The 12,456-nt window shown below is 43.1% G+C and overlaps 2 protein-coding genes across 3 annotated transcripts in view; one reads left to right on the top strand and one right to left on the bottom strand.

The window, feature by feature from the left end:
* KMT5A (lysine methyltransferase 5A) overlaps positions 1 to 2,435 on the top strand; it is a 66,719-nt gene extending 64,284 nt beyond the window's left edge. Inside the window, exon 7 of the mRNA XM_033956402.1 lies at positions 2,185 to 2,435. Coding sequence (XP_033812293.1) covers positions 2,185 to 2,332 — 148 coding nt within the window. The 3' untranslated portion in view covers positions 2,333 to 2,435. The remainder of the gene's footprint in view (positions 1 to 2,184) is intronic.
* Positions 2,436 to 6,943: 4,508 nt separating this feature from the next.
* Positions 6,944 to 12,456, bottom strand: part of RILPL2 (Rab interacting lysosomal protein like 2) — a 33,931-nt gene continuing 28,418 nt past the window's right edge. Inside the window, exons 4-5 of one of the 2 annotated variants that reach the window (XM_033954808.1) lie at positions 8,015 to 8,041; positions 6,944 to 7,464 (exon numbers count right to left, since the gene is read on the bottom strand). In XM_033954808.1, coding sequence (XP_033810699.1) covers positions 7,446 to 7,464; positions 8,015 to 8,041 — 46 coding nt within the window. In that variant the 3' untranslated portion in view covers positions 6,944 to 7,445. The remainder of the gene's footprint in view (positions 7,465 to 8,014; positions 8,042 to 12,456) is intronic. The other variant, XM_033954809.1, reaches the window with a different exon arrangement.

The following is a 12,456-nucleotide window of genomic DNA, read 5'->3' as shown; positions in this document are numbered from 1 at the left end:
CGCTCAAGACCATTTTTCTGGTCATCATTACATGGGCATGTTGGGTGTCAGTACTGAGGGCTTGGTCTTGCAGAGGGACCCTTTCTTCTGTATTTCGGAGATTGGGGGGGTTCCCTTCGGATGATTCCTTCCTGCTTGCCGAACATAATGTTGGTTTTCCTGGTCAGTCCAGATGTGTGTTTGCCTGACTTTCAGCCAATAGGTTCCCAGTCACAGGATCTCCTGTTGAAACTGGATGTGTGCAGAGTTCCTCTGTGCTACTTGGAGGTCACCAACAAGTTTAGTCTCTTTGACCATTTGTTTGACTCATCCCATTTAGCGGGGTGCTCCAGTTTCCAAGGCTACGATTTCCAGATGGCTGTGTAGGGCATTTCGTCAGCTCACAGTCTTGCAGGCATATAGTTCCCTGTTTCCATCAAGGCCCATTCTGCCAGAAGTGTGGCCTCTTTGTGGGCAGCAGCTAGAGTTGTATCTTGTGAAGATTCGAAGGTCAGAAGCATGGTCTTCTCTTCACAAGTTTGCCAAGTTCTAGAGTAGACAGGGCTCTGCCTTTGGGTCCTCAGTCTTAAGGGTTGGCGCAGCAAGCCCACCCTAGTTTTTTGGGGGACTGTTTTTGTATGTCCCTACTGTCTAGAATGTCTCACCTATTGCACTAGAAAAAAGAGATTATGTACTTGGTAAGCTCTTTTCCAGTAGATAGGTGAGAGATTCTAGACTTCCACCCAGTGTTTACTGCGCCTGCTTTCAGTTTGTCTGTTTATGCTTCTCCAAGCTGTTTCTTGGATGCCTGTCAGCCCTTGAGGTCTGGAAAGAATTTCTATAGATGTTTCCATTTATTGGGGAGTGGTTTCTTAACGTCTTAGAAGCTGGTGTTGGCATTTCACTTTAATTCTGGGTGAATTCTTGAGCAGAACAGTTGGTTTGAGCCTATTGCTACAGGTGCCTCTACTTCCCAAGTGTATTGGGTGTCTCTCCGTGTTTGGGTACTAATTGTAGAGGACGATAAACTGTACACTGAAGTACTATAGAGACAGAGTGAAAAATCCAGGGTGGATTCATTCTGCAAACATGCAACTAAAGGAAAATAACCCTACTGTCTAGAATGTCTCACCTATCTACTGGAAAAGAGCTTACCAGGGTAAATACATAATCTCTTCTTAAACAGTCTTATAACTTATTCCATTGGGTCCCCTTCAAAGTACTCCCCTTCCCTATATATATACTTTTCCCAATGGTGTCTAATTGCTTTCCTTTTGGTGTGGATTTAAGTTTAGGAAACAGGAATAAATCAGTAGGGAGCAAGTCGAGAGTAAGATGGCTGGGGAAGAATTGTCATTGCGTTTTTGCATCACAATTTCCAAATCTTGATGCATGCAAAACACCTTCCTTGACTCGTGACATGTTCCCCATAAGCTACTTTTCAACATTTCATAAGTTTCTGTAGCAATCTTACTCAATTTAAAACAGAACTTCACACTATAGCGCTGCTCATTGAGGTTGGACTTGATGAAAGATAGTCTATCATGAAAATACTTTCACAAAAAATGCTGTAGCTTGGAGACGAAAACAGATGATAAATGGAAAAAAGGAGGATTCTCGTGAGGTTTCAAGTTACTCAATGCCACCTAGCCTATCTCCAAAAGAACTTCCTGTTCACAATTCAAACTATCCTGGAACTTTTTGAACAGACCTCGTACTGTACATACACAGCCTTTTTCTTCTGACTAGATGGTGGCAAGCACTATGCAATGTTGAAAAAACAGCCTTGAATGTTTGACATCTTTTTCCATTAAGATTTAATGGTCGTTAAATCAAATTATCTTTAATATTACTATATATTGTATATTTTGCTTCATCAATTTTAGTAAAAGTAGAAAGTCTATTAAAATCTTTTTAAATAAAGAGTTACAGCTCTGCTGTGGCCTTTTTGCCTTGTCACAAACCATATCCTTACTTTGTAGTGGTTTGTTGTTAATGCATTTTAGTACTACTTTTGGCTATTTTCAGAGACAGAGCTAACACGAGGAGATGGGCTCTGCTATTTAACAACTCCAAAAGATAGCAGAGGCTTAAAAGAAAGCCTAACTGACTTTTGCAAACTCATAGAGTCTATTAAAATGCTCTATAATCTTAGATGATCAGATTCCTTGTTTATCATACTGATTTGACTAAAACTCTCTCTAGGCTTATACTGTGTTGGAAAGATGTACATCTCATTGTCTTCCATCCACCCCACCATCATCCACCTCCTTCAATAACGGAACATCGTCTTAGAAATTCTTATCCCCTGGAGCATGGTAACTTTTTTTTTTTTTTTCCTCATTCTAGATAATTAAATATATAGTCATTTCAAAAGAACATATGCACTTGCCTTGGAAATACATGTAAACTTGGGCAGCCAGTGTGTTATAATAGAACACTTATTTTCAACAGTTGCTTTTGGAGCAGTCTGTCCTTTCTTTGCATAGTCCTAAGTCATAATATGCTTCCTTGTGGTGTTGTCCGACCTACACTTTGGCTTCTCTAGCCAGATTTATATATTTTCTTAAACAGAGTAGGTAGTGATAGCTATATCTGTTCCATAATGCCCCATGAATGGTTTGAGGAAGAGATAATAATATAGTAATACAACTACTGGGAAGTAACAGTAGCTTGGATTCTTCTCGGACTAAAATAGGTATAGCTAATTTATGATGATTTCTACTAAATATTGGCATTAGTGTGAAATCCTATTGCTGATGGCTAAGTGTTATGTATAAGTATTTGTATTCTGCCTATACCTTATCATTTCTAGGACAGATTACACTAAAAAAAACCTGAATCAAATTATTTAGGCAGTACAGACCATTTTTTTCTTAAAGGTCCCATGGCAACAAGAGGGCATCCGTTGAAACTCAGGGGTGGGAAATTTCATGGTGACACCAGAAAATATTTCTTCACCGAAAGAGTGGTTGATCGCTGGAATAGTCTTCCACTGGAGGTAATTGAGGCCAGCAGCGTGTCAGATTTTAAGAAAAAATGGGATTGGCACGTGGGATCTCTTCACGGAGGGAGTTAGGGGGTGGGACATTGGTATGGGCAGACTAGATGGGCCTTGGCCCTTTTCTGCCATCAGTTTCTATAAAAATAAAAATTATAACATTAAACAGCACTCTTACAAAATAAGTTTTTAACAACTGTCTGAATTGAAAGTATTGGTCATAGGCTCTTATAGAAATTGGAAAGTTATTCCAAAATTCTGCCATGTGATACTGAATGGAAGCAGCTGTTGTCTAATCAATTTTAAGAGTTGCAAACACTGGGAATTTCAAAAGAACAAATACCTTGTAGAGCACAGTTCCTCAACCGCCGGTCCGCAAAAAAATCTTGCCGGTCCGCAAAGGATTCGGTCCCTGCCGTAACGAAAGGCCGGCGTCAGCTGACTTGCAACTTCCTGTTGCAGTCGCTGTGCCGGGACTCCTGCCTTCCACCGCGTTTGCCTCCTGCCTTGTCTCCGCACCTCCAGACCACCAGCGGCAGCTCTGTTTGCTTTTAACTTCGGCACAGAGCTGCCCCTAAACAGTAGTTTAGCGCGGTTTCATGAGGCAGCCTCGGGGCCGGCTATCAAAGGCCTCGAGGCTGCCTCATGAAACGGCGCTAAACTACTGCTTAGGGGCAGCTCTGTGCCAAAGTTAAAAGTACACAGAGCTGCCGGTGGTGGTCTGGACTCTTGGGCCGCTGAAGGAGGGCAAAGAGCAGCTGTCCTGGAGGTTTCCCTTCTATTCGCCTTTGCAGGTCCCTTTTTTTTTTCCTTCAAACGGCAACGGGCCCCAGCATCGACATCAATCAAGTAAGTTCCACTGTTCCTTGCAAGCGGTTCTGCTCAGCCAAAGCTTCCCCTATGACATGAGCCACCCTCAGGGAAAAGAAAGTGACCCGCAAAGGTGAGGGGAAGGGGGGCAGATGATGGAAGTTGGGGGGGAGAGAGAGAGAAGGGGCAGATGATGGAATGGAGAAGATGAGAGAGAGAAGGGGAAAGATGATGGAAGTGAGAAGAAGGGAGAGAGAGCAGAAGGTAGATGGATGTCAGTTGAGAGGGGAGAGCAGATGCTGAATGGAAGTGGGGAAATAACACATACTGGATGGAAGGAGGAGATAAATAAAGGGGGAAGAAAATAGTAAGATAATGGAGGGGTGGGGGAAAGGGGTGACAAGCTCTGGGTAGACACGGTGAAAAGAGGGAAACAGGACTAAATAGTAAGAAAGAATTTAATTTAGATGGAGGCAGAAAATAGAGAAGGAAGACCAGGGAAGAGAGAGCAGAGAACGATATCAAATCTGAGTGGAGGAAATGAGAAGAGATAGATGCTAAAAACCACACAGGGTGGAGGGAAGGACAGAGATGCCAGACCATGAGGGGAACAGAAGAAAGATGATGGATGCCAGACCAAATTGGGGTGGGGGCAGGAGGAGAGATGGCAGGGAAAGACAGACAGTGAATGAAAGGGGCAGATGCTGGACTGAAGAGACAGAGGTTATCATGCCGCTGTACTGGGCCATGGTACGCCCTCACCTGGAGTACTGCGTCCAGCACTAGTCACCGTACATGAAGAAGGACACGGTACTACTCGAAAGGGTCCAGAGAAGAGCGACTAAAATGGTTAAGGGGCTGGAGGAATTGTCGTACAGCAAAAGATTAGAGAAACTAGGCCTCTTCTCCCTTGAGCAGAGGAGATTGAGAGGGGACATGATAGAAACATTCAAGGTACTGAAGGGAATAGACTTAGTAGCTAAGGACAGGTTGTTCACCCTCTGCAAGGCAGGGAAAATGAGACGCACTCTCTAAAGTTGAAAGGGGATAGATTCCGTACAAACGTAAAGAAGTTCTGTGGTAGAAAGCTGGAACGCTCTTCCAGAGGCTGTTATAGGGGAAAACACCCTCCAAGGATTCAAGACAAAGTTAGACAAGTTCCTGCTGAACAAGAACGTGCGCTGGTAGGGCTAGTCTCAGTTAGGGTGCTGGTCTTAGACCAGAGGGCCGCCGCGTGAGCAGACTGCTGGTCATGATGGACCTCTGGTCTGACCCAGCAGTGGCAATTCTTATGTTCTTAGGGCAGACACTGGCTGGAAGAGAGTGAAAAGGCAATGAAAGCAGAAACCAGAGACGACAAAAGGTAGAAAAAAATAATTTTATTTCTATCTTGTGATTCAAATATATCAGATTTGAAATATGTATCTTGCTAGACATAACTGGGGAGTGCAAAGCCCAGGCAGTGCTTCTTTATCTTCCAGCTGGCTTGGGGCTCTCTCTGACCAGGGGGCAGTTGCCCTAGTTCCACTCCCCTAACACCATTCCAGCCATGTGTGACTGTGGTATTCTGTTACATGATATTTGTGTAGCATTCTGTAATAATTTGGCTTATTCAGTTTTCTTGATAGTAGAGGGGATATATGTGAAGGGGAGGGGAGACAGGGGTTTTGTTGATCTTTGCCCTGTATTATTTGTATTTATAAAATGACAATTGTATAGAATATTTCTTTTTATACTTTAATAAAATATGTTCAATATAAAATCATAACTATTTGAGGCTTGTGCGGATGGGATCAGATGGTTTGTGGGACCGACCTCATGGGGACAGGGTGGCAATTGTTTTTAAAAAAAAATTTCAGTCTTAGTAGTTTGCCGGTCCACAAAATAATAATTTTATTTCCGCCGGTCCATAGGTGTAAAAAGGTTGAAGAACACTGTTGTAGAGTATTTCGAAGGACTCTGTAAAAGTCCTATATTATTGGATAAATAAAAAGGTGCTTCACTAGCCAAAAACTTAAACCATAGCCCACACCTTAAAATCTCTCACTATCACAGGAAGCTAGTGTAATTTGTAATAGAATATTTAATTACTCAAATTTTAATAGACCAAAAATTAATATGGCTGAATTTTGAAGAAATTGTAATTGACTTATTTAAGATTTAGTACAAACAGAATTGCAAATTTTTATTTTTTTCAAACTATAGAATGAGTTTTTAAAAACACCATTTGAACATGGTACTGTAGTGTTAATAGAGGTTAAATCTCTCTGAGCTTGAGACTCTGGACTGAAGGCCAAAGAATAGTGATACCTACTAAAAGTTTTATAGTATTGGTAACAGGGTCTACCCATAAAAACTTAGGGCCAGATTCTTAAAAATTGGTACAGGGCATTGTCACGGGCGTTTGTGTAGTGATTTCAAAAACAAGTCATTCTCAAAAAATCACTCATGCAAATGAGGTCAGCGGACAGTAGTGAAGATTCACTAAATTTGTATGTGCCTATCGCTGATGATGGGCACATGCACAGAATAAAGGCAAAAAAACCCTCACAAACAATTGAGCTGCAAGTAACCCTCTCCCACTACCAACAGATCCCTCTGGCAGCGGGAGAGATGCCCATGCTCTCCTGCCACCATGCTACATCACTCCCCCAATGCCTCCAAGGACCTCTGCCCTCTCCCCTTTATCTTTCTTTAGCTGGCTAGCCGGAGGAAAGCCTACTCCCTACGGCCAGCTGGCCTGCCACGTCAAAATAGGCCTTCCCCTCCCTGGTGCATCCTGGGATGTACCAGGGAGGGGCCTTAAACAATCTGGACCAATCAGAGCCTCAGGTCCTGCCCCGGATACACCAGGAAGGGGCCTAAGACTCTTGCTCAGATTTAATGTTCCTCTTATGGGAGAAGCCTTATGCGCCTTAGGCCTCTCCCCAGATGCATTGGCGAGTAGCCTTAAACAACCTGGTCCAATCAGAGCCTTAGGCCCCTCCCCAGTGCATCTGAGGGACTTGAGGCTCTAATCCAGGTGTTTAAGGCCCCGCCATGGGTGGGGCCTTAACCAATCTGGGTCAGTCAGAGCCTCAGGTCCCCCCTAGTGTAACCCAGGTTGCCCTGGTGGGGCTATAATGCACGTGCTCCAAAATTTACTACTCCCACAAAAAAAAACTAATTTTTTATTTTGTCATTAGCCACAGTCAAAACACACACTTTCAACAGTGCTGGCATTGTACCAGCACCCCCAGACCAGTTGATTTTTATTGTTGAAAGCAGATGCTGCTCTTGGAGAATGGCTCGGTGATGTTTAAGAATCCACCGGAGTGCTTGTTTGACTACTGAAAAGCTCCTTTGCATGACACTGTCGGAGACTGGTAGAAAGCTTGCGAAAGACAGCCATAAGTCATTTTGATAATGCAGGCTAAACTGGCTGGAACCAGTTTAGCGACTGTATTAAATGCCAATTTTATTTTGAGAATCTAGGCCTTAGTTTTGTTAGCTTAGGCAGAGTTTGACTTTAGTCACAATTTCATACATATCAATGAAGAGGCAGGTTTTTTCAACTCTATTTTTGTATGCAATGACTACCCTGTAATACATTTCAAAAAGTGGTGCAGGCTTTAAATGAACTCCTACAAACTTTCTTCCAAAAGAGTGATCAGGCTTAAAACCCACAGTAACCACTACAAATAAAGAAAACAAAGTAACAAGTGAGGATGAATGCTGAAGCCAACATAGTAGCTTTTGCAGTTACTCTTCTCATACATTTTGTAACCGAGATTAAACCTTTTTAAGGCAAGGTGTTACAGTATGATCTTCTTTCAACACTGTCCCTGAGGCTAATTATTTTAAGCTTAACCAAATGAAACATGGCCTCTTTTACAAAGCCGTGCAGCAACAGCCCCAAAGCCCTTTAAATCTCTATGGTCTTCGGGGCCGTTAACGCAGCGCAGCTGCTAGCGCGACTTTGTAAAAGAGGCCGTTAATGACTGTATCTAAAGCTTCCCTACGGCTTTTATCTCATAACAGAGAAACAGAAACAGCAAGCTTCAAATTTTTATATTATAAAATTAAAGAAATGACTAATTTAAAACAGATGCAAAAGTATAAAATACATGGTTAGTATACATATTGCTTAGAAATAGTACATAGTAGATGCAACATTAAGATTATTTAAGTACAAAGTAGAAACAAATCACAATTATCCATTTGTCTTGGAAATTATTTGCTTACATGTGTTTTCCTTGTCTAAAAGAGAACCTGTAAATAATAAGACAGCTTCAGTCATCCTAAATATTCCCTGTAATGTGTAAGAAAAAAAATATTTATATGCTGCCACCCATGCTCTAGAATAGGTAGTGGTATACATTTAGGAGCTAATTCTTTACAGGCTACTTAATTTTTATTATTTTCATAGCCACATAATTAACAGTTATCCAGCACAATCCAATAATGAACAATAACCCACCCCTAACCAATTATCACCTTCAGCCTGGTATTGGTACAGGCTACTTAAAAGTATGTACACTAAGCAAAATTTTATAATGGTGATTTAAGTGTTTACATACATAACTGAGGACTTATGCTACTAGTTAGTAACAGCAGTTAACTAGGCCTAACTACTTAGCCTAGCTCTGTGATACGTGTAAATCAGTGTTTCTCAAACCTTTTTTTAGCTCTGGCACACTAAAAGGAGCAAATGTTTTTTGCGTCACATAATTGAAATTTATAAAATTGCAAAACCAATAAAAAATTAAATTTGTTTTATTTAATTAGTTATTTAAGGTATGTATGGGTAATAGTAACAATGGTGAAACTAAAGTAGATAGAATAGAATTGCTAATCAATGCGATGGATGTGCTTTGAGTACAAATTAACTCAAAATGTGGCTCGATAGTTGAGCAAACACCAATTTCATCATCCACTATCTGCAGTTGTTCGTGGGGTTTTTGTTGGGTTTTATAAAAAAAAATTTTTATTTCTGACGGAGCTGAAAATACAAGTTTGCAAAGATAAGAACCAAATGGTAAGAAAGCTTTGATTGCTTTGTTGCTCAAGTTAGGATAACTACTGCATAAAAAATAAAATTACTTGCCATTAGTTTTCAAGGACCAATTACATCAAAAAATGATGTTTAGGCAGTTATAGTACTCCCCCAATATTTGTGGGGGTTCCATTCCAGGAACCCCCGCAAATATTGAAAAACCACAAATATAGTTTTTCATGGGGGAGACTGGAGAGGGCAGCGGGAGAGGCAGGAGAGAGCAGCCGGAGTGCCGGTGAGTGAAGGAAATCACTCGCTGTATGCTCCGACCGCCTCTTCCTGTACTAAAGTCAGGCCTTACCAAGCCAGAGCTACGTGTCAAAGCAGCTCCTGATTGGTGAGGTCCGACTTTAGTACAGGAAGAGGCGGCTGCCCCCGCTGTCCTCTCCTGGTTGGTGGCTCGCGGTCAGAAAACACCGCGAATGACCGGAACCGCAAATTCGTGGGGGAGCACTGTATACCCATATGCACACATTTGCTCATAACATACTTTCAGTTCACGATGTACATGTCATCTATTCTAGTGTATACTTATGAAGGGAATTTTTTTTAAATAAAGTAAAATTCTGGAATCTTTCATGGTACACCTGGGATCTCTTCGGGGCTCACCATTGTGCCATGGCACACAGTTTGAGAGACACTGGTGTAAATGCTCACATATAACTAACAATCTTCCAAAAACTTATCGGGTGGATGCATCGTTCATACCTACCCCACCCCTGCTGTCTCGCATCTTTGTACTAAACCAGGGGTGTCAAACTCAATCTCATAAGGGGCCAAAATCTAAAACACAGACTAAGTCACGGTCCAAATTTTTTATTAAGATACTTAGTCTTAGTAGAAGTGTAGAACCTTCCTCACTCTCAGACACCTCTGGCGTGGTCAGGCACTTATGTGGAGCGCCCTGATCCAACCTAGCTTTTACACTGGGACTGGGTCCTTCTGCCTGCAAATGGATACTGAGGCAATTGGAGGTGCGTTCAGGCAATTGGAGCACCACTGGGTCTGGGGCTGCACAGTCAGGCACTTAGATGTGGTACAGTAACCGTGGGCCACATAAAACAGCCAGGCGGGCCGGATTCGGCCCCCAGGTCTTGTTTTTGACGTGTGTACTAAACAGGCCAAGTAGTGCCAAGTGCTGATTATTGGTTAGAGTGTCAATTTGCAACTCATTAAGCTATTAACTTCTGTAATTTGCACTATTTTATAACCTGCATGTGCAATTTTTTGTGAAAAAGTGTGTAAGATTATGTAGAATGAGGGGATTGATGCATCAAACAGAAAAGTCTGTGTGTATAAAATGCACTGCTCATACTTGGTGAATGTTATGAAAAATTTTAAGCGGAAGTGTAGAGTGGGAGCTGGTAACTTGAAAAGTTAAATATTTGAATGGTGAAGGAGTTAATCCTTTTGCTGCATGGAACTGCTTGATTCAGCTCCAACAAGTGTTTGTGTTTTAAAACCTGATCCAGGGGCACAGAATAAGCTACCAAGCAACCATTTCTAAAAGGCTGCTGTGATACTTAATTGATCTCACAGGATCCAGGAGCAGATATAAGTAGATTCTCTTCTTCCTTGTACCACTCCCTATCCCTACACTGGAGGAGCTGCTTGGGTAGAATATATACTTATCCCAAATAATAGCTTCCAATTGCTGGACACTCACAGGCCGATGTTCAGAACCTAATGCCAGTGCTAGAGATAGTTCTAGTGCAATGTGTCTAGAGTCCTGGACCGTAGGGTTTTGCATCTGAACCCACAAATTGCTTGCAGAAAACTGTCAATCATTTTTTTAAACTCCACGTCCTTCTTGTTGAGCTGATCCTGCCCCCTGAGTTTTTCTGCAAGCAAGTTGCTCAGAATTGTTTCTGCTCTGCTCTGCTCTGTGGTTTTATTATTTTTGGGCATTTTTCTAAACCTTTGAGTCTCGGTGCCCAGAGTTTCCCACTTGTTGGGACCTCTGCCTGGGAGACGACACAGACTCGCAGTGCTGAAGTCTACTGCTAGGAGGATCAGCCCTCAGGGACACCTTGCTAGCCAGCCCACTTTTATATTTTTGAAGCTCAGGGGCCATCCCCTGCGTAGCTGCTCGTATCCCTGATTTATTCAGGAGCTTGAGCACAGGCTGTTTGGCTTGGCTGGGATTAATAATGGGCTGGCTATGTTGTCTCTCCCTCCCCCTACACCTTTGCAACAAGGTTTTCTGGAATTTGAGGCTCAGTTCAACCTCGGTCCGACTGGCAGCCTGAAGACCAGGTTTGTCCAGCAAATCTGTGAGGCACATTTCTTCCCCATTTGTTTCAGCTGAAATTCCTATGCTGAAACAGGCAGGCACCACATGGCACACTGAATAAGGTATTATAGCCTATGGGGAAAATCGGTGGGGGGGGGGGGGGAGGTTTCTGTACCCAGAGTCTAGGTCCCCCTTCTCTAAAACCCCTGCATTATTTTTGTCCTTCAGGGAAAGTGCGATTTTGCTAACAGTGCCATCTTTGATTTAAACAATCTTTTTTTGTTCTAAAGCAGAGGTGTCCAACCTGCGGCCTGAGGGCCGTATGCGGCTCTGTGAAGTATTTTGTGCAGCCCTGGTCAAGGGCGATGCAGTGTTTTCCTCTGCTGGCCCCGGGTGTTTACCATCTTGCCGGCTCCTTCCTCTGTCTTGCTGCAGTGTTTGCGCGGCCCCAGAAACTTTTTTTTCGGGCAATGCAGCCTAGGGAAGCCAAAAGGTTGGACACCCCTGTTCTAAAGCTTTCATCTACCTTGAAACCCTAGATTTTGCTTAAAATTGACAGTGATGGCCCCCCTCATGCCTTCCTATCACTATATCACACCAAGTTTGTGCTAGATGGCCAGTCAAGGAGCATCCATGTGACAAAATTCATCGCTGTTCCTGTCCCCACTGGTAACCACAGGAAATGATCTTCATTTCATTCTTTCAGGAGAGAGGGAAGAATTAGAGTAGGAATGGGCACAACCACTGATCCTCAAGCCTTGCATTGAAGAATGCTGGGGTAGAAGGACTGAGGTTGAGATAGACACTAAAGAATGACATGGGATTGTTTTCCACAGTTATAAGCAGGGATGGTAATGTTGATGAATTTTGTCACCATATCATTCTCTAGCTCCTGTGTGTGGTGGAGCGCACGGGAAAGGGTAGGAGCCTTGGGCTCGGCCCCTCGGCATCCTCCAGGGCTGGGGATCCGCAGGAGATGAGTTTTCAGTGGAAGAGACCCTTTACAAGGACCTCCAAAAGTGCACTGGCCAAGCGCAGATACATGGTGGCTGCAGGGCCCAGGAGAACAAACAGAGGGTCCCTGCTGGGGTTATCAAGACCCAGTACAATGTTTCACCCAGATTTTGTGAGCCTCATGTGGAATGCCTATTTGAACTGTGCACCAGATGCGGTGGTGAAGGGGAGCTCCCCTCAGCATTCGCCTCAGTCAGACAAGGACACAGGCTTGGACCTGGAAGTTGTCTGATGTAGAGTGGGAGGATGCAAAATCTGATTCAATGCCACTGTTGTCCCAGGATGAAGTTCTGTTGGCAGAGAGCATTTGCATGAGAGCTGCAGTCAAGAAGCAGCAGTGGTCCTGATGCACCGGCTTTTCAAAGCCTCTTTGCTCTCTGGCAT

Source organism: Geotrypetes seraphini, chromosome 8 (assembly GCF_902459505.1).
Source record: "Geotrypetes seraphini chromosome 8, aGeoSer1.1, whole genome shotgun sequence".
Taxonomy (NCBI): Eukaryota; Metazoa; Chordata; class Amphibia; order Gymnophiona; family Dermophiidae; genus Geotrypetes; species Geotrypetes seraphini.
Note: the sequence above shows the minus strand (reverse complement) of the source record. Positions and strands in the feature narration are given on the sequence as shown.